Here is a 22,210-nt window from a genome sequence, read left to right on the forward strand (position 1 = left end):
TGTTGCAGTTTATCGTGCATTGCTCTATGTTCTGAAAAATTACAATTAACCACTGATTTTTCTTAACTCATACAAAACAGGAGTTATGCAATTCATTTAAAATAGCTATATTGAGTGGGAGCTGAAATTTTTTTTAAACTGGCTTGAATTCCCTATTAAGTGTGAAAAGACAATGAATATCGTGGTTATACTAAACTGAGCCTAAATTTGGAATGTCAAGGTTAAATTGAAAATATTCACGAATGACACATGTATGCAATAAAAGCTTATAGGATCTATAAATGACATAGCAACATGAAGTTTCAATGTGACTTTTTCCTCGAGTATGCATCTTTGACCAATGTGGCAGTACATTGATAGTATCCAGTTAGCACTGTTTGGTACACATTCAGTTGTCTTAACTATACTGAGCATTTCAATCATATCATCTAACCCTGCTCATTATTGCAAATTGTAGGGATACATTTGTCAGTAACAGATCACATTTTCAGTACTACGTACACATGTGCACTACAGTGTGAGCCAGCTAATTGCACACACCACTGTGAATTTCTCTCTCCATCTGCTGTACAGTATATTGCCATTGTTGACCCTGAGGGATGCTAGGTATGACCTTGACTTCTCCATCTTAACGGGATTATAAAGCTATGTGTGACAGCAAGGGCGGGGGCTTCTCTCATTCTCCTCCTGAAGGAATGCTCACAGGAAAAGCACATTGCAATCTTTGGGTGTTTTTTTATTTATTTATTTTTTAGTTTAATGACATTTAGAAACTGTGAGGTGGTTTTTCCTTCAGAGTTTACACCACGGTAATGAAGCTTAACTGAGATATTTACACCCTAGCAGAAACGTGTGACTATCCTCCCAAGGAAAAGGTGCAAGAGCATGTAGAACAATTACTTTATCAGTATGGAAATACTTGTTAATTAACAAACATATGTGACATCACCTCCCCAGGTTAACTTGTGGCTTGTGGTTATCTATGTGTTGAATGGAAATGCAGTTAGCATGCAAAGGTTAAAATAGGCCAACATGTGAAGTTGGTCAATACAATGGATGACAAAAACATTTTGCAGTGAAAATATTTTCAAAAATATTATTTTATTTTCAATGAATATCCCTTCTAGTGTAGGTTTCAGATTAGTAGAATATATGGTTCTTGAAATTAAGACCAGAGACTCATGTGCACTAAGGACAAAACCTTGATTTTAGGAGGATAAATCATTATTTTATTATTATTTCATATCTATTATAGAAGTATAAGTTTAAGTAATATATAGGCTACTTACAGCTGTCAGAGCTTTATGTAGCCGCAGAAATAGTATGTGCATTTAAATAGCGGGATCCCGTTCGAGATAGTTTTAACTCCCCTGACACCTCGCTGTTATCACCGCAGGTAACTACTTCGTCTTTTTATCCATTTGATGGTACTGTCCACTGTCGCCCCCTGTCTCACTATCCACAGAATTGAAAACACCGTTTTTTAAGAAAAAGAGCCAATTGAAACAAGCTTTCCTCGTGCCCTCATTTGAGTGACACAATACTGACCGCATAACTGCGAGTTTTCAGTTTACTAGCCAATCATAAGTAAAGCCAGTGAACGATGGGCGGATCTATGTCTTTCCAGCCAGAGGAACTAACCTTCGCTTGCAAAGCGGAAAGAAAATGGCGGCCGTGGCTGCGGAGCCAGGAGCTGCTGCGGCATCAACAACGGTAGGGGACGGAACCGAGTTCGAGTCGGAGGCTAAACTCCAGACGGAGGCTACGAGTGAGTGCGCATCGGTGATGGACCTCATGCACATACCCAAGGATCAGGGTGCAGGTCCAGAATGCCGACTGGTCAACCCCGAGACACGGGACAGGCCGGAGCAAGAAGCCGCGGGAAAAGCTTACGTCGCTTTTGCCGAGGAAGAACAAATCGATGCCGGTTGTCCGATGGGTAGAGAAAGGGAGACTGAGGTCACGCCGAAAGACCCCGGGCGGGCAGACCTCCGGGGTGAGTGCGAGAGCTTTAAAGCGGAGTTTTCGCCAGTTCTTCTGGAGGTTGCAAACGAGGTCAGTGCGTACGACTCCATCACCCGCTCACAGCCCTCTCCCACTCCCATCTCCACTTCTGAGCCGTCGGTAGTCTTTCTACATTCGCACTGTACACCTCTTGCACTGGAGATGGAGTCTGGACTTGCTGCGCCGTTACTCTCTTCAGTAGAGCCGGTAGAAACTAAGACCGAGTACGCTACCAGCCACGGATCGGATGCAACAGCGGAGCCAACCGAGATCGTGTGTGAAGTCCGAGCTTTAATCAAACCACTGCTGGTCACGGAACCGCAGTCCAAACCCACAGATGATGCCGCTTCCCCAGAGTTGGAAATCGGTTCGACGAAAGATGCGGTCCTGAAATGTTGCGAGATCGCTGATGACACAGACCCTCTGCCCGTATTAGAAAAGGAGAAAGTACTCGGAACCACCGACGAAATGAGTAACGTCAGAGACCTTTTCCCTTGCAACTCTTCCGATCCTCCCGCAACAGCAGTGGACCAGGTACCGCCGGTTTTGGAATCGGAGGACTTGCACGCACCTCGGCGAGTGTTTCGCGACGACTCCAGCGAAACTCTGTCCGAATCAAAGTCCACTGTGACGGACGCAGAGAGCACCGGGCTACCGCCCGACTCAATCGCCCATCTCAGTCCCGGTTCTGAGGTTCGAGTCTCGCTGGATCACATCATCGATGATGCACTGGTGGTGTCCTTTCAGCTCGGCGAGAAGATCTTCTCAGGGGTTCTTATGGACCTCTCCAAAAGGTAAAAACCCTAAGCGCAAAATTGTGAACAGTAGTAAGAGTGAGTCGCAGCCTTAGCCGCGTCGCTCGTTTCAAACAAAAACTTGTCCTAGATTAGCTTTCCTGATTTCGGAAGTTTGAATAAAAATAATAAAATAAAGTCTCTCTTTCCATAGAGCCTCGTGACAGCTTTGCTATCTAATGATGAAAGACACACAAATTGCGCTGAAGAAGAATCACAGAACATCAAGCATATACAATGATGTAACGTTGGCATGCAACGATAGGAAGTGGTATATTGCAGGTAGTCAGCTTGGCGTATTGGCTTTGTATGTAGGCTGTGTGGAAGTGGCGTTGCCAATGCCAGTTCCCTTTATGTGTGTGTGGGTCCATCGCATGCTGTTTTGTTTACATTTTAAAACGCCCTCCGTCTCAGCGTCTTCGAGTAGCGTGGAACAGAAACGCACCTTTAGTTGTAATGTTTACCTGAACGTGGTGAATTGCACAATGCACGAAGCATGCGTTTTTAATTTTTTTTGTGAACAGGTCAAAACCGAACGTAAGAACCCCGCCCGAAATAAGCAGGAACTGTCAAAAGTGTAACGTTTAGTCTTGTTATTGGATCTGGGACATGCAATTTAAAATGAAAAAAAAAAACGAGTTCCGTTTTAACAGCCTCTTCAGGTGTTATCAGGGAACGGCGCTCTACTATGAACATAAGGTGCGCTTTGCAGTTAACTCAGTAGCTCCGGTCGTGTGCATGTTGTAGTTACACACCGATCAGCCTCAACATTAAAACCACCTACCTGATATTGTGGAGGTCCCCCTCGTGCGTCAAAACAGCTCTGGCCCGTCGAGGCATGGACTCCACCTCTGAAAGTGTCCTTTGGTATATTTGGATTTATGTATATATTTGTATCTACTGTATATTTGTATCTGATAGTGTTACTTTGTTGTCTTTGATGCTGCAACAGTGCAAATTCCCACCGGGGATCAATAAAGTACGCTAGGGTACTACTACTACTACTACTACTTATTACATTATTGGTTTTTATTACATTAAAAATTTGAAATGGATTACATTATTGGGAGTTATTACAGTATTGGTAGTTTGTTACATTATTATTGCTACAGGACTATAGAAAGCTAAGATATTGGTAGAGGGTGAATTATTTCCACATGATTTTAAAAACTCTTGATGGGTCAGAGCTGTGTTGGCGGCACGAGGGGGACCTACACAATATTGGGCAGGTGGTTTTAATGTTGTGGCTGATCGGTGTATGTAGCTGTGTTAACTGGGTGAAATGTTATTTGTAACCACATTAGAAAGTATAAGAACGTTTTAATGGTAGTACCATGTATATGGACTTGACGCCGTTTCTGTATTTAGAAGTAGGCCTAGTTTGTCTTAATTGACGTGTGAGCGCCGCGTGAATGAATATTCATTTACAGTGTCACTGCTGTCCGTTTGGTTAATCTTTGTGAATAACGTCCTAGTAACATTAATGCGAAATAATTTGTCTCTCAACGTTTGTGCTCTCATCCGCTTATCAACACTTCTATTTTACTTTCCGGCTTTCTCGCGCTGTCTGTCACCATTCTATTTAGGGATGCGATTGAACATGCCGGTTTCCTTGGGGACTCTGAAGACATGTTTGAATTTTTTAGAGTTGATGCTTAGGCTAACCGTCAATACGGTTTTCAAGAAGCAGATTTTGAGACGCTTCCGTTTTCATGCTTTCGAAACCCAGGTCACCTTTGCCGAGAATGGTTTGTGTATTAGCGAGATGGTGCTGAACTGCCCTTATTCTCGAGAAATATTTTGAGGAGAAATGTAGCCTACTTTGTGTGCTGCTCTTGAAAAGATTGGTAACATCCGAACATTCCAAAGACCTGGCGTTGTGTGAACATACTCGCACAGCATTGCAAGCCGGTGGTATGCTGATCCCCTTCAATGTAGCTGTAGATATCACCTGCAATCTTGCTTGCCCTGAACTTAACCAAGACCTCTCTATCAGGGGTAGTCAGGAATGACTTTATAGCCATTTGTTACTGGGAAAACCTGAGCCACCTTCACATGTGGAATGTGGAACATTGTGAAAAGTTAAAATATGAAGTTTCTGGTATTCTTTGTGGCTTCTCCTGTTACAGCCAAGGCCTGTCTGTTCTTTTAACGGGTTGAGAGCATTCACACACGCCACTGGCAGTAATGTTGGTCTGAACAAGGGGCTGTCAAATGCTTGAAAAGAGCTGTGGATGTAGGTCAGGTCAGGTCAGGTCAGGAGCATGACCATGGCATATAATCCTACAAGGTATGATTTCGTTAACTTTGTTAATTAGCCAGAGAAGCTAGCCAATGTTAGCTTGCAATAGAAGAAAAGTTGAAACAGGTAACGTCTGGCCTCTTTTTAATGTACACAAACACCTATGGGAACTCGAGAAGCGTTTGTGTATGACTGTATGACATGGATGTGGGATGGTGACCACGTGTACCGTTTAAATAGTTAGACAGTTTAAATTTATTTAGTATGTGCTTCATTTGCATTCTTACTTTTGTGGTTTATGTGCTAAGGACCATACCATCAAATAAATGCACGCAGTATGTTTACTGAGCAGGTGTTCACAACTGAAAGCAGTACAGTAAATATAGTAATAGTAAATAGTCTGCGGTTTGGGGAAGGCTTCGGTGAAGGATTCACCGTAGCTCCTGGTAAACCGTTGGACCCTGTAGTAGAAAGAGAGGGGGAGAGAGAGATGGAGAAAAATGGAGAGATACATAGAGAGTGGGAGAGGGAGTGGGCAGATGTGTGGGGCACATAAACAAGAACGAAAGAACAGGTGCAGTGGGCAGGAAGGTTTCTTATAGGGAATAAGCGGAAGGGGGGGGTGGGGTTGAGGTGTGGTCCCTCTCCTGAACCTCAGCTGTTCTACCTCAGTAGTAAGAAACATCATAGCTGGATGGATGTCTTGGTGAAACAAGCCAAGGTTTGCTTACTTGATCCGATAACGTTGTGGATTTATCCAAACAGAACATTTCTATTAATGTTACTATGTATAGAGCTGGCAAATGGAGCTGGGGCATCTTAACCGGAATGACGACTCCAGCTGTCAATCATATGTGCCCCCCCCCCCCCCTAAATCGCTAAAGTCCTGGAACGTTTCTGGGTAAGGCCAGGGGTTCCGTGGCCAGTGGATCGGCTGGATTTGGTTCCCTGGCCCAGGGTCATAAAGCCATGGCCTTTTCCTCTCTCAGCCTGTGGAACTGAGGGCAGAAAGTCACAGCAGGAGGGGGTCGAGACAAATGACCTCATTTCCTGCCAACACCTCCGCCGCGGGCCACTTAGCGGTCACGCTGCCCTGGGAAGTGAGTGGCGGCTCCTGGAGGAGACTGTCGGGTTTACGGCGAGGCCGTCGAGCTTAAGTGGCGAGGAAGAAAGCGTGCGAGGACGGTGTGTTCTTTCTTGAATTAGGTGTTTTATTAGGCTCTATATGTGAACAGGCAGCCACAGGCTGGAGGTGTTCAGTACTCTGTGGCCCTGTGGTTTACAGATAATACTTTCAGTTTCTGCTCTCTTTTTACTGCGTATAAGAAGGACAAGGTGGGTTTCCGTTGGTGTGGTGGAATACAGCCGATACACAAAGCTGTATTGCTTTTAGAAATACGCCTCATTCCTTTTTTTACTGATACACTTGAAAAAAAAAAAAAAAAAAAATACTAGCTGTAATCAGTGCCCTATTAGAATTTTCTTTTGCTATGTTTGTTGCCACATGTTACTGAAAAAGAGATGGGCAGTTCTGAAAGTAAAATGTGGGCATAAAACTGACCTTTGTTTACAATCTTTTGGCTCCTTGACTAAGCTTTAGCTTTTTTTCCTAACCTTTTTTAATATAAAACACTGGATTTTGTCCATGTTGTATTCATTAGCAATAGTACTAAAATGTGCACTACTATTCATTACATTACAGGCATTTAGCAGACGCTCTTATCCAGAGCGACTTACACAACTTTTACATAGCATTTTACATTGTATCCATTTATACAGCTGGATATATATACTGAAGCAATGCAGATTAAGTACCTTGCTCAAGGGTACAACGGCAGTGTCCTTACCCGGGAATCGAACCGGCGACCTTTCGGTTACAAGCCCAGTTCCTTACCCACTGTGCCACACTCCGTCCTATTCAATTTTGTTAGCGGCTTGTTTCAGTTTAATTCTTGCCTTTTAGTGGCAAATTCATATCTGTAAGATATACTATTGTTCTATACCTGAGAACAGACATTACCTCATTGAATACCGGACGGGTCAGTCAGTAACTGTAACTCTCTTATCTCTTGAGGGTTCTACTGCATATAAAATGTAAATGCGGTTAGAGAGGTGGGTGTGGGTGGAGCTTACACAGTAGCGGAGAGGTTGGTTTGTTTGTAACAGTAGGAAGATAACAGCCCTCAGAACCCAGGGGAAACGGGCCCTCTGACTGGGGCAGTGCCCATTGTGGCCCGGCGGGTTTTCGGGGCGTGGTGCGGCTGATGTAGGGCGACACCCCAGGGAGGCGGGGTTACTGTCCGCAGGGCTCCCCCTCTTCTCGTTTTACAGTCCGACTGCGTCAGCTGTGCAGGTGACGCTGTGCTCTGGTGCCGCGACTGCGCAGCTGAGCTGGAGAGAAGAGAGGAGAAGGCATACGCTAAGGCTTTAGTCCTGTAAAAACACAGGATGGTGTTGTGTCAGTGGGGCTGTCTTAACAGTTAGGCTATTTCGCATTCAAGATTCAGAGAAAAGGAAACAGTTGCAATGCATGAAATAAGTGTAAAGAAAACAACTAAGGGGGAACATGCAGAGAAAGTAACTGCAAATGAGAATTTTTCAACAGCCTTCAGAGTCTGAACACTCGTTTTGAGTGCTACTGAATTTAGTCGCTGTTTGAGGGGAGAAAAAAGCGAGCGGCTGATTTTTACGGTGTTAAGTGTTTTTCAGATGGGTTCTCGTGGGAGCTCTCGTACCCTGTGCTGGGTTTTTGGCATTGGAACCGAGAAGCAGCACCGCAGTAATTGGGATGTTTGAAGTGCATAGAGGGGTCCTCTCACATACCCTCGATGCGACTGTTACAGGTGACTGTGTACCCGAGAACTGCAGAGTACCTCTGTAAGATTTGGACTTAATAGCTTAATACGCTGTCTTTAGAACTGCTGTTCCCCCCCAGAGTGGGACATTGATTCTCTATTAATCCTCCGAATTAGCTCTGCCCCCCCCTCCATTGCTGTGCCATTTATGGGTTTCTAACACGAGAGGGGAAAAACATGATCTCGTGCATTTCTCTACAAAATGGTCTCTGTTATAGTTTAGTCGCATTCACGAGTCAGTATGAGTTTGCAGTTTTTTAAGCGTTACTTGCTAAAATGGCTGGACGGCGTGTAGCACGTTTAGCATTGGGACGTTGCGTAGACGAGGTCAGATTTGAGCGCACATAGTGCCTCCGTTCGCGCTGCCACGTGCGGGTTCTGTGAAGGACGCCATGGTGATTTGTCACCCAGTCCAGAACGGGCTGTACTGGCTCGGGGAGGGCTGCCCAGCCCTGTTCCCGGAGATCTACCGCCCTGGAGATTTTCATTTCGAGCCTAATTTGGCACACCTGATTCTATGAATCAGCAGCTCAATGCCACCTCTAGCTGTTGAATGAGGTGGGGTTTGTTAGGGGTGGAGTGAAAACCTGCAGGACTGTACATCTGTAGGAACAGGACTGGGCAGCCCTGATCCAGGTGAATGGGAGTGATTGGGCATTAATTAGGCTACCCTTTTAGTTTTGTATGTTTAATGTCTGGTGTAATTTTCTCTCTCAAGTCAGGGTGAAAGAGTGAGTGGTATTCATGGCAGTGATTAGGCTATGGACATGGTTGGAATGATGTTATAAATGACTTATTCTATATGTTCTAAGACAGCTGTGAAAATCATAATTCTGGTGTTCTTCTGGTTACAGTAATCATTCTTTTTTCTGTCATTCATAGTTTCTCGTAATCAACTGCAGCGTAATTATCTGTAGTTTTTTTTGGTTCTGGTCTGTTTCGTCACGATTTGGTCGGTACTCTTGAGGAACCAAATTTCGGTACTCTGCTCATGGTTCTATAGTACACAGTGGAGAGAGAGAATTTTATTTGTACAAAGTTTTTTGGTTAATGGCATTACCAAAGGATTTTTGGTGCTGTGGTCTCTGTCGATGGTCAGAATCATCTATAATCGTCAGTCTGACCCGTTTTAGTTAAGGCTGGCGTGGACCACACACTGATAATGATTGGTCTGACTTCATCAGGTGAATCTCCTCTTAGTCACTGCCTGTTACCTTGTCATGTGCTAAGCCAGCTGAAGGGACACTCTACAGACTTCAGCTGAATTATAGGTTACAAAAGCCAGGAGCTGGAGAGGCCTGCTGTCGTAATGACAAGCGTCTGGTCTATTTCTGCGTCGCCAAAATCCTGACATGGACTCATTAAAATCTGGCACCCGGATGTCTGAATAAAATGAACTTGATTCATTTTTCTAGATAATAATTTAGTAATTATTGTATATTGTGATATAATCAAGGTTACTTAATATTAGAGGTGTCCAGTCTTATCTGAAAACGGCCAATGTGGGTGCAAGCTTTTGTTTCAGCCCAACACAAAGACACATAATACAACTTGTCAAGGTCTTGATTGAAGACTATAATTCGTTAATTCGTTGAACAGGTGTTGTAGTGCTGGGTTAAAACAAAAACCTGTACCCACATTGATCGTTTTAGGACAAGATTAGACACCCCTAGCTAACATGCTTGGGGAGTACGCTGGCTATACATTACAGCGGAATCGAACCTGCAACCCTAAGAACCCTGGCCCATTTCACTCTCCCACGTTCCCACTGTTAAAGACCCAGTGGAGTGTATATCCTAAACGTTTTTTATCTCATTTGCGACTCTATCTCTAGTGGCCTTTTTTTAAGCGCACACGAGTCAGATATGCCTGTATGCATTTGCATAGTGGGAGGCAGTGCAGAGTTGCGATTGGCGACCAGTACCGGAAGGTTGCAGGGTCCAGTCCTGAGTGGGATGCTGGTCCAGTTGTCGTGTTAATTGAAGTGCTGAAAGGTCAGCTCGTCCTGCGCCCAGTCCAGCAGCAGTCTGGTGGCAGAGCTGCTGGGGGGGGGGAGGTTAGCAGGGTGTGGGCTGCCAGGTGTAGGGTGGGTATTGTTGCCACGGCATTCCCCCCCCCCCCCAGCTAATCTGCAAATGAATTTGAAAAGAAACTCCAGCTGTTGGCTTATTTGCCCCCTCCCCCCTCCTCTCTTTGTTCCGTCTCTCCAGCCAGCTGTCGTCTCTTTCTCTCTCTGCTCACACCCACGGGCAGGCAGTCTGCGAGCCCTCTGCTCCTGAAGCAAAAATCTCCTGATTGGATATTAGCAGCACTGCACCAGACCGGCTGCAGTTTGACGTCTGCACGCTGGGACGGATTGGCTGGCTTACATTTAAAAACTGACTGATGTATCCCTATAGAATCGTTAGTTCACCCTTTTTTGGTTTATGGAGGGCTGGGAAAAAACGGAAGCTAACACCTCTTCACTGTAGCGAGAGGAGTTATTCTGAGTGCGTGTGTGATTGGCTTCACTCTGCTGAGCAGGCTACTGCGGTGAATGTGCAGAAGAACAGGGGCCATCGGTTTTGCAGCCGTGGATGTGCTGCAGGTAACATACATGTATGTTATATAGCACATTGTGTTTAACATACCTGTATGTTATATAGCACATTGTATTTAATGTACCTGCAGTCCCGAGGCCCTGTCTGATCTTAAGCTCAGCAGGTGCTACAGGAAGCTTGGGGAAAGAATTCTACCGGAGCTTGACCGGGGCCGACGGCTTCTCAGACGAGCCCTAGGTGAGCTCTTGGCAGGGTCAGGCCCAGATCTCTGTACAGCTGCTTTGTGACCGTGCCCTTTGGCCCAATACAAGTAAAACTCAATTGAACTGAACCGTGGAGAGCACTAGTTGACAGAGATCAGCACAGGTTAACTGCAGGCAGCACAGGTTAACCGTGGAGAGTGCAGGTTAACTGCAGGCAGCACAGGTTAACTGCAGGCAGCACAGGTTAACCGTGGAGAACGCAGGTTAACTGCAGGCAGCACAGGTTAACCGTGGAGAATGCAGGTTAACCGCAGACAGCACAGGTTAACCGTGGAGAATGCAGGTTAACTGCAGGCAGCACAGGTTAACCGTGGAGAGCGCAGGTTAACCGCAGGCAGCACAGGTTAACCGTGGAGAACGCAGGTTAACTGCAGGCAGCACAGGTTAACCGTGGAGAGCGCAGGTTAACCGCAGGCAGCACAGGTTAACCGTGGAGAACGCAGGTTAACTGCAGGCAGCACAGGTTAACCGTGGAGAATGCAGGTTAACTGCAGGCAGCACAGGTTAACCGTGGAGAATGCAAGTTAACCGCAGACAGCACAGGTTAACCGTGGAGAGTGCAGGTTAACTGCAGGCAGCACAGGTTAACCGTGGAGAACGCAGGTTAACTGCAGGCAGCACAGGTTAACCGTGGAGAATGCAGGTTAACTGCAGGCAGCACAGGTTAACCGTGGAGAATGCAGGTTAACCGCAGGCAGCACAGGTTAACCGTGGAGAGTGCAGGTTAACTGCAGGCAGCACAGGTTAACCGTGGAGAGCGCAGGTTAACTGCAGGCAGCACAGGTTAACCGCGGAGAGCGCAGGTTAACCGCAGGCAGCACAGGTTAACCGTGGAGAACGCAGGTTAACTGCAGGCAGCACAGGTTAACCGTGGAGAACGCAGGTTAACCGCAGGCAGCACAGGTTAACCGTGGAGAGTGTCGGTTAATCGTGGAGGGAACAGGTTAACCATGGAAAGCGCAGGTTAACCACGAGCAGCACAGGTTAACCCCTGGAGCACAGGCTGTGACGTCACACGTACTCAGAGCGAACGTTTGACCATCATCACGCCTTTCTCTCCCAGCTTTCGTAGCGCGGTCTTGTTTGTGCATCATTGATGGTTCAGGCTAGGAAGTGAGCATTTAAAAAAAAGAGTTAAACTCTTAGGGACGGTCTGGGGCTTGCTGTAGGTGAAAATGGATCCGTTTAAAGGAGACATTATTACATTACAGTACATTAAACACATTTAGCAGCTGCTCTCATCCAGAAAACACTAAGTACCCCGGCACAGGCCACAAGCCTCGTTCAGCAGGTACGGTAAAGCATCGTAACAGCCTCCGAATCAGTGCCAGTGCCACGGAAAGTGCTAGAATAAGCTACCGAAGTGAAGCCATTTTATCTGTTTTGGCTTCCTTTTACATTTTGTCAGCATCTTTCAGGTAAGATATTTGTATATTCATTTATAAAAGTATCACCTCAAATTCACCTCATCAAGGTCGAAGATCATACTTCTGCACTTCCTACGAGAATCCTGTCATCTTGAAATTCATTTTTTTTTTGTTCTTTTTTCTTCAAGCTTGTGTCTGTCAGGCTGCTGAGCAATTGGTCAGTCTTCAAAGCCGTGATGAATTCAGGTGGGGGAGAGGGACAGGTACTGCCACAGAACTGTTTGCATTAAGCCAGCCAGAACGTGATTGGAGACATTTTCATTTGTGAGATTACCTGATAGACCAGTAGCCGATCTCCTTCCCGTTGCTGTTCCGAATTAAATCTTCAAGTGATTTCAGAGATTATCCTGTTTTGTGTAGCGGTCCTCTGCCCCCCTCTCAACCAGCTACTCTCCCCTCCCCGCCTCAGTTTGTACCGTGACATTTCTAGGTTTCTAACGTAAGAGAAAAGTACAGATCAACACATTTCACCCCTTGGAAATGACTGTGCTTCTTGAGTATCTCTCTACGTAGTGTCCTGTGACAGTTATCTGTGACACACAGTCTGGTCAACAGCCTTTTGCCTGTAACTCATGACTGGAACACCCTACATTTCGTTCTCAGACTCCCCAAATCCAGCACGCCCATACGCTCCTTTAACAGACTTTAAGAGCACGTTCACTGACCACTGTGCCCTTCAGCTCCGCATCTCTCTGCAATGGCTGCATGCCTGCCATTCTCTGTGTGTACTGGTTCCACGGCATTTCATTCTCTGCACCCCTTGTTTTATCCTTGACAGCGCGTTATCTGCAGCTAGTTTTAAAGCCCTTTCGCCTTTTGTGTGGCCGAGTTTGAACAGAGGTCACGGAGCCAGATTGTCAGACGGGAGGTTGCAGGCGTGAATCCGGCAGCTGTGCCCCTTGAGCGGGGAGCGCGTCTGCGTAAGCGGAGCGCGTGAGAGCGTGTGATGTGCGAGCGTTCACGCCGAGCGGTGCCGTTTTCGCGCTTCGCGGCGCCGTGCCGCGGCTGACAGGCGTCTGCTAACGGGTACGGGGGATGCCGGTGAATTCCAGGCCCGAAAATCGAAAGGAATATTCACGGCACCGCCGCGCCGCGCGGGGGAACGACTGGAGCCGCGCCTGACGCTCGCCGGTTCACCTCAGGGCGAGACTGCAGCCTCGTGCCGCAGCGAAGTCACGGGGAAGAGCAAAGAGAAATTAGCAGAGCTCTGTGGCCCGTTTTACTGCCTTCAAAACCCCGAGAAAAGCAGCCATAGAGTGGTTTGACTTTGAAGCGAATGGGACAGAGCTGGGTTTCTGAAGAAGGTGAGGTTTGATGTAGAATGTTCACAGCTCTTTTTATGTTGCTTCGGCGACGAGGGCCTGAGAGAGGCTGGGGGCTGGGGAGGGGGGGGTGGGGGAGGGGGGGAGGGGGTGTTTGCAATGTTGCATTAAAGGACACAGATCTCGTCTGGGTTTCTCCAGGGGTCCTGTGTGCCACACATCATTAGTCATACATGCCCCCCCAAGACAGTCGGCCAGCCCCCCCCCCGGGGTCAAACACAGCCCATGCATCAGCAGGACGCTGTGCAGGGGGGCGGTGAGTGTGTGCTGGAGAAAGGAGCTCTGGCTACTTTCCCTTGCTGTGGTCGTGGCTTTCGCTATGCTGGGGGGGGGTTGAAAGCGTGTGGTAGTGGGGGGGGGGGGGAGGGGTGTTGGAAGCGTGTGGTAGTGGCGGGGGGCGTGAAGGAGGGGAGTCAGAAGCGTGTTGTAATGCGGTCAGAGTCAGGCCGAGGCCTGGAGAGCAGCTCACAGCCTGTGGCTGCAGATCGCGCTGACGGAGCTCTCTGCACAGGAACTTCCTGCCACAGCTGCGTTACGTCGGCTTATTCCTGTGGCCTGTGCGCCACTGGGGGGGGGGGGTCTGGCCGCCCTACATTTCTGGGGCCCCAGTATGTTTGTATGTGTGAAGAAAGCTCAGTGAAAGTGAAAGCCAATGTTTACTTTAACGCTCGTTTGAAATGTAGGCCTTCACCTTGTCTATGGTGATATAGGACTGCGTGTTACTTTGCCTCAAATGTGCCGTCTTCAAGAATAAAATGAGTCCAGACTTTACAGGAGTGGAGAGGATTGGAGGTGTGCAAAATTGCCTCACCGTGAGGTTTTATGGGTGACTGTTGCTCATGGAATACCCGGGACGTCCTCTTGGGCATCAGTAGAGGAGTGCTACTGTCCTGTCAGAGAGGGCTTTGGGGGGTTCAGGGTGGAAACTGCTGAAGGGACAGTCAGATTTTTGGGCACAGTGTGGTCTCTCTGATTGGTGGTATAGGTATCGTTGTACCTGCTGTGGTTTAGGCTGGGATACCTTGACTGACCCTTAGGAGTTTGGAGTGAAAAGCCGTACGTTAGGAAAGTGGAATTTGGATTATGGAAGGCTAGGTGGTGACAGCCGGAACAGACCTACGGTCATACGGATAGCGACCTGCTCACTTAACGCGCGCTTGGCGTCGCCGTTGCCGTGAACAAACGGGGAGTCGGCATTCGACCTGAACGAATGCCACACATTCCTCTTTTAAACAAACATTCACATTCTGAAGGGTGGAGGGTTGTGTGTGTGTGTGTGTGTGTGTGTGTGTGTGTATGGGGCTGGGCTGGGGGGAGGGTGGAGGGGTGTGTGTATGTATATATGGGGGCTGGGTTGGGGCACGGTGTGGGGGGGGTGGGGTGTTGTGTGCCGTCTGGCTCCAGCTGTTGGAGACACGCGGCACGCCCCCTCCTCTCATGCCGGCGATCCAAAGAGGGTTCCGGAATGTTCCGTTCCCTGCCGTTCTTCCGCGGACGGTCTTGTGCAGGAGCAAACAGATTCCATCCCGGGGCCTTGGGGCCTCTCTTCCGAATTTTGGAGGTTCTAACTTAAAAAAAAAATACATATTTTTCATTTTTATTTTTCAGTGCGTGTTTGGTAACCTGCGGTGGGTTCAGGTTAGGGTGTGCGACTGCCTTCGATCTGGGAGAGCGTTCGTTTTGTGCGTCTGCGCCCCCTGAAGTCTTTGCTGTGGTTGTGGCGTGAGCCTTTCACAGCGGCCTTTCATGTGTGAGAGAGCAGAGCTGCTCACATCAAGCCATGTCATTCATCAGAAGAGCGATCGAAACCACAGCAGTCTCCACTCTGACTGTTTAAAACCACAACAGTCACCGCCCTCCACTCTGACGAGCAATTCTTCCTCGAGAGGGACACAAAAAATATAAAAAAAACTATTTTGAGGGGTCTGTGCTGCAAGTTTTGTCTGTTGGGCTCAGAGGTAGAAAGTCAGAAAGTAAAAATCTTTCCATGTGTTTTTTCCACCCAGATTTCTCTAATTAGTTGTATCTGCTGGCTGAAGAGTTGTACTAATTAGCAAATCTGTGTTATTAGAACAAAATACTGGGGAGAACTTTTACTTTCCTAAACTGCATTTTCAGCCTCAGGTTTTGCTTTTCTTTTCTTCTTCCTTTTTCACAGCCTTTCTTCCTGTTTTTCTTTCCTGTCCGTGCCCCTCTGCAGATTTGGACCCTACGGGATCCCAGTCACGGTGTTTCCGCGGAGACAGGACCGGGACCGGCCGGAATCTATGCAGCTGAAGACGGAGCCGTTCCCGCTCGGAGTGGGGCAGGAGGGCGCGGGGGGCGGGGACTCCCCGGACAGCCCTCCCAAAGAGTGCTCCCAGAACCATGAGGCCCCCGCCCCGCCCCCCGCCCCGACCCCGACCCCGAGCTTGTGGACCTCGAAACCCCCTCCCTTGTTCCAGGAGGGCGCCCCGTACCCCCCGCCCTTGTTCATCAGGGACACGTACAGCCTGGCGCTACCTCAGCCCCCGCCGCGGCGGATCAAGCGGCCCAAGCGCCGGCTGCTGCGGGAGGAGCCCACGTCCATCATGAGCGCCATCCGGCTGCGCCCGCGCCAGGTGCTGTGCGACAAGTGCAAGGGCGCCGTGGCGACGGCGGGCGACCGGCGGGAGGCCCGGGGGGCGGCGGAGGAGGCCCGGCGCCGGCGAGGCGGCGAGGGCGCGGCGGCCGGCGGGAAGCGGCCGCGCTCCGAGGAGAGGGCCCGCGGCGCCGAGGGGCCCAAGCGGCAGGCCCCCGCGGTCCGGAACTCCTCGTCCTCCTCCTCCACCTCCTCCTCCTCTTCCTCCTCTGCCTCCTCGGCGGGGCAGCTGAAGGGCGGAGGCGGAGGGAACAGAGTGCCCAGGGGGGCGCCGGGAAACGCGCCCCCCCCGCCGCCGCCCGGCAACGCCAAGAAGGTGCTGCAGAGCAAGAACGTGGACCACTGCAAGGCCCGCGAGGTGCTGAAGCTGGCCAAGGCGCAGCGCCGGCAACAGCGGGAAGGGGTGGTGGTCGCCGTGGCCGACGCCAAGGCCCGGACGAGGGCCGCCGCCCTGCAGGACGCCCACCAGAAGGTCCACTTCACGCGCCGGCTGCACCGGATCAGCGCCGGGGGCGTGGCTCGTCTGCCCGGCTCCGCCCCCCTCCCGTCCCGGATCCGCATCAAGCCCCAAAGGTACCGTACCGGAGAGAACCCGCCGGGCCTCCCCGTGGTGCAGGGGGGTGGCTGTGGGTCCCTGCCCGAACCTGCCCCGCCCTGCTCCTCCTCCTCCTCCTGCTCTCAGGGCAACCCCAACCCCGCCACTGCCGCTGACAAGCAGGGCTGCGCTGCAGAGCTCGAACCCGAGACCCGGCCCAGCCCCCAGAGCCAACCCCAGCCCTGTGCCAAAGCAGAAACTCGCCCCCAAGTTACAATAGGCGAGGTGCAGGGGGGCCTGAAGGCGGAGTCAGGGGTACCAGGGAGGCGGGAGACTCGGGGAGGTAGGGCGGTCGGCCTGACGGTTTACGCGACCCTTGACCCTGTTGGCCCCGCCTCCGTGTGCAGTGTCGATAGCGCGGACGACGTGAAGTCCTCAAATTCGGAGTGTAGCTCCACCGAGACCTTTGTTTGCCTACCTCCCGGTACCCTGCCCCCTCCCCCCTTCCCCAGCACCTCCTCCCCGGCCTCCACGCCCTCCTCCTCCTCGTCCTCCTGGCGGGGCGGTAAGGGCGGTAAATCCCCGGAGGCCTCGGCCTTCTCCCGAGCCCCGGACGGCTCGACCGTGCGCGTGGGGGACATCGTCTGGGCCAAAATCAGAGGCTTCCCCTGGTGGCCCGCTCGCGTGCAGGCCGTCGGTGGGCCCCGGGCGGGGCGGGAGGCGCGGGTGTCCTGGTTCGGGTCGCCCCCCAGCACGTCCTGCCTGCCCCTCTCGCAGCTCTCCCACTTCCTGGAGAACTTCCTGTCGCGCTTCGACAGGAAGAGGAAGGGCCCGTACCGTAGAGCCGTCGCCGAGGCCGCCAAAGCCGCCAGACGGCTCCCCCCCGAGGTGCGCGCGCTGCTCCAGACGTGAGGCGGGGCGGGGCGAGGAGGGGCGGGGCGGGGCGGGGCGGGGAGGGGAAAGAAAGGTAAGGGAAGGGTTAACCCCCCACCCTCCCTCTCGTCACACTGCCCTCCATTGACTAATCAGGACGGTCGATACCCCCCGCCCAATGGAGACATTGCGATACAGCAAACCCTTTGGGACTTTGATTTTCGCCTTCAGTTTCTAAACTACCTCTGGCCTTGAGCCCCTTGATGGGGTTTGTCAGGTTGGGGAGCTCAGTGGTGGGGTCTCCAGGATACAGTCAGGGAGTGGATTGAAAAGGGTGATGTGTTTTGGGGGAATAGGATGGATGCACATCACAGTTTGGTCTGCTGGTTTTTTCATTTGGTTATTTTTTATGCCCTCTTAAAACAGTGTTCAGCTGAACACGAGCGGTCAGACGCTGGTGTCTGTGGGCAGGCTGAGCTCATGGCCCTCCCAGCCGATCTCTTGCTGCAGTGTTGTCCGAGAGCCATTTATATGGCCTTTTGGCTGGCATGGCCTTATTTGACACTCTCCTCATCTGTCAGAGACCAGGATGTCTCCAGTCCTCGGCCTTGACCTTGATCTCGTCTGTCCTCTGCTGAACTGGCCTCTGATTGGCTGACCTGGTCGTCCGGTGATGCAGTACAGCCGCTCCCAGAACAGTACATAGAGATCTGATGTCTGGTTGCCTTGGCAATGCTTGATAACAGTGTGGTCTGTTAAGAGCGTTGGGAGGGGGCGGGGATGGTGTCAGGGGCACAGCTCGATTGGATCCCTCACCTGTCAGTCACGGCCTCCCTCTGCTTCCCTTTATTCAGTGTGGCGGTTTGGCAGCAAGGCGTTGACAATGAGCTTGAATTGAATTCTGCTGAATATTTCTGCCACATAATCTTCGTACTTCTCAGTTCCTAAGCTCCCCCCCCCTCCGCCTCCCTACCCAACAGGAAAGCAAACTGACAATCGGATCAGTGTTGCGTCTGTTCCCTGATTTAGCTAAAAATAAAGCTCTGTGCCACTCAGAGCCTGTCTTGTAGGTCTGCTGTGTTTTTCATTCATTTTACATTTAAGTGAAGGTGTTTGCTGATGCTGGAAACATTATTTTTACACGCAGGCCATTTATGCATCTGGATATTTACTGAAGCATTTTGGATTCAGTTCAAGTACCTTACTCAGTGGTACAATCACAGTGCCCCTCCTGAGAATTCAACTGGCGCTCTCTGGAGGAAAATGTATTCAAGTAATTGATGAAAACCAAAATATTCGGGTTTTAGTGTTCTGCTTTCTTGCAGGTGTAGTTCGAAGCTCAAAATCTCAACCAACAGAGAACCAGGCCACTTCCTGTTTTTAACGACACGCTGAAGCTCAAACTAGCGACGTAACCTTCCGCTGGGGCCAGAAGCTTGTGAGTTCCTGCCTTTCACAGAGACGATTACTTCCGTATTACCTGCTGCATATCAGCATACCTGCAGTTCCACCTCTCCCTCCTGGGGCTGTTCTCCTCTCCCTCTGGGGAAGTTCTGCTCTGTGATCTCTGATCTTTGGGCTTGTGTTTGCGTCTCTGTAAGTGTCTCTGTGAAAGAGCGTCTGCTGAAATGGCAGTAGAGGGAAATGGAGCCAGCCGTTTGTTACTGTGTGAGAGTGAGGCTTGTGCGGTCAGGTTTTGGTACAGCGGCTCACAGGTGTAGGCTCTCATGGCGAGCGTTGGGAATATAACGCACTGAACGCAGGAGCGGTACGATGGCGGTACGGCTTCTGCGCAGATGGAGTTATGTCCTTAGGCAACCTCGACCATCTAGATTATCTTTATTTTGTAGCGATGTGGCTACGCTCCCCCTAACACTCCCTGCCTCACCTGGCAACTCTGCTGTGACTTGATTGGCCTTCAGGTGTCTTCTGCAAGCACTCTCACCCGGCACTCTCACCGTGCGGTTATCCGGGTGAATAGCCCGGCACTCTCACCGTGCGGTTATCCGGGTGAATAGCCCGGCGCTCTCACCGTGCGGTTATCCGGGTGAATAGCCCGGCACTCTCACCGTGCGGTTATCCGGGTGAATAGCCCGGCACTCTCACCCTGCGGTTATCCGGGTGAATAGCCCGGCGCTCTCACCGTGCGGTTATCCGGGTGAATAGCCCGGCACTCTCACCGTGCGGTTATCCGGGTGAATAGCCCGGCACTCTCACCGTGCGGTTTTCCGGGTGAATAGCCCGGCACTCTCACCGTGCGGTTATCAGGGTGAATAGCCCGGCACTCTCACCGTGCGGTTATCCGGGTGAATAGCCCGGCACTCTCACCGTGCGGTTATCCGGGTGAATAGCCCGGCACTCTCACCGTGCGGTTATCCGGGTGAATAGCCCGGCACTCTCACCGTGCGGTTATCCGGGTGAATAGCCCGGCACTCTCACCGTGCGGTTATCCGGGTGAATAGCCCGGCACTCTCACCGTGCGGTTATCCGGGTGAATAGCCCGGCCTCTCACCGTGCGGTTATCCGGGTGAATAGCCCGGCATCTCACCGTGCGGTTATCCGGGTGAATAGCCCGGCACTCTCACCGTGCGGTTATCGGGTGAATAGCCCGGCACTCTCACCGTGCGGTTATCCGGGTGAATAGCCCGGCACTCTCACCGTGCGGTTATCCGGGTGAATAGCCCGGCACTCTCACCGTGCGGTTATCCGGGTGAATAGCCCGCACTCTCACCGTGCGGTTATCCGGGTGAATAGCCCGCACTCTCACCGTGCGGTTATCCGGGTGAATAGCCCGGCACCCTCACCGTGCGGTTATCCGGGTGAATAGCCCGGCACTCTCACCGTGCGGTTATCCGGGTGAATAGCCCGGCATCTCACCGTGCGGTTATCCGGGTGAATAGCCCGGCACTCTCACCGTGCGGTTATCCGGGTGAATAGCCGGCACTCTCACCGTGCGGTTATCCGGGTGAATAGCCGGCACTCTCACCGTGCGGTTATCCGGGTGAATAGCCCGGCACTCTCACCGTGCGGTTATCCGGGTGAATAGCCCGGCACTCTCACCGTGCGGTTATCCGGGTGAATAGTCCGGCACTCTCACCGTGCGGTTATCCGGGTGAATAGCCCGGCACTCTCACCGTGCGGTTATCCGGGTGAATAGCCCGGCACTCTCACCGTGCGGTATCGGGTGAATAGCCCGGCACTCTCACCATGCGGTACCGGGTGATAGCCGGCGCTTCACCATGCGGTTATCTGGGTGAATAGCCCGGCACTCTCACCGTGCGGTTTCCGGGTGATAACCCGGCACCTCACGTGCGGTTATCGGGTGAATAGCCGGCACTCTCACCGTGCGGTTATCCGGGTGAATAGCCCGGCACTCTCACCGTGCGGTTATCAGGGTGAATAGCCCGGCACTCTCACCTGCGGTTTTCTGGGTGAATAGCCCGGCACTCTCACCGTGCGGTTATCAGGTGAATAGCCCGGCACTCTCACCGTGCGGTTATCCGGGTGAATAGCCCGGCTCTCACCTGCGGTTATCCGGGTGAATAGCCCGGCACTCTCACCTGCGGTTATCGGGTGAATAGCCCGGCACTCTCACCGTGCGGTTATCAGGGTGAATAGCCCGCACTCTCACCATGCGGTTATCCGGGTGAATAGCCCGGCGCTCTCACCATGCGGTTATCCGGGTGAATAGCCCGCACTCTCACCGTGCGGTTATCAGGGTGAATAGCCCGGCACTCTCACCGTGCGGTTATCAGGGTGAATAGCCCGGCACTCTCACCATGCGGTTATCCGGGTGAATAGCCCAGCACGCTCACCCTGCGGGTATCCGGGTGAATAGCCCGGCACTCTCACCGTGCGGGTATCCGGGTGAATAGCCCGGGCAGTCTCACCGTGCGGTTATCCGGGTGATGCTTGGGCTGCTGACACTCGCGAGTGACGGTTATGCTCTTCTTTGTTTCTTAGCCGGCTGCTGAGCGTGTGTGTTACTGACGGACGGTGGCGGCTGGGTTTTCCCTCCCAAACTTACCGTGCTCTGACGTGAGAAGCCTGTACTCCAGGATGGCTGCAGCTCAGACCCCCGGCCTTAAATGGCGGGATTTCTCCTCTGGACGCCCCTGGCCCGTTTTGGGGTTTATACCGATGGTCACTGCGCAGATTTCTGTGTTTCCTGATGGCCATGATTGATTGAAAGTTGAGCTGGGGAAGTGTGTAGGGCCCAGACAGTGGGTTTGGGGGGGGGGTTCTTCCACTGAGCGGTAAGGGTGCGTCTGCTGCTTTCCTGATCGTAAATATTTAGTGCGTATTTCCGTTGTAAAGCGTGGCGCCCCCATGTGGCTCGTTCAGGGCGGGTCATTCACAGGATGCTGCTGGGAGTGTGTGGTGGACAGGGGTCAGACAGGAGGGGCAGATGAGATATCACACCAGCTGTCTGTCTGTCAGTCAGAGCAAGGCCTTTCCCTGCAGTACTGGTCTTGTGTGTTTTCTCTCTCTCTCTCCCCCCCCCAAAGATGGCGGACATCTGCTTTGCTCACAGTTAGTCTATCAGGGCATCGCATCTCAAAGGGACTTCAGTTAGATTCGGTTTTTTATTATTTCCTTCTCAGATCCCATAACCCCCTGCTCTGCCCGTACACAGAAGGATGTGTTTAAAATTTGCTCACTCATCTAAAGCATCCTCTGTCCCAGTTCTCACAGGCCGCATGTCAGCCACCTGTGTTACGGTACCGTCTCGGTT

The 22,210-nt window shown here is 51.2% G+C and overlaps 1 protein-coding gene across 1 annotated transcript; it reads left to right on the forward strand.

Annotated features, from left to right (window-relative positions):
• Positions 1–1,405: 1,405 nt before the first annotated feature.
• LOC135263653 (PWWP domain-containing protein 2A-like) lies at positions 1,406–19,483 on the forward strand. The gene is made up of 2 exons (XM_064351943.1): positions 1,406–2,798; positions 15,648–19,483. The coding sequence occupies exons 1-2, from the start codon at positions 1,666–1,668 to the stop codon at positions 17,512–17,514; spliced, it is 3,000 nt and encodes a 999-aa protein (XP_064208013.1). The 5' UTR covers positions 1,406–1,665; the 3' UTR covers positions 17,515–19,483.
• Positions 19,484–22,210: the final 2,727 nt, after the last annotated feature.

Source organism: Anguilla rostrata, chromosome 9 (genome assembly GCF_018555375.3).
Source record: "Anguilla rostrata isolate EN2019 chromosome 9, ASM1855537v3, whole genome shotgun sequence".
Lineage (NCBI taxonomy): Eukaryota > Metazoa > Chordata > Actinopteri > Anguilliformes > Anguillidae > Anguilla > Anguilla rostrata.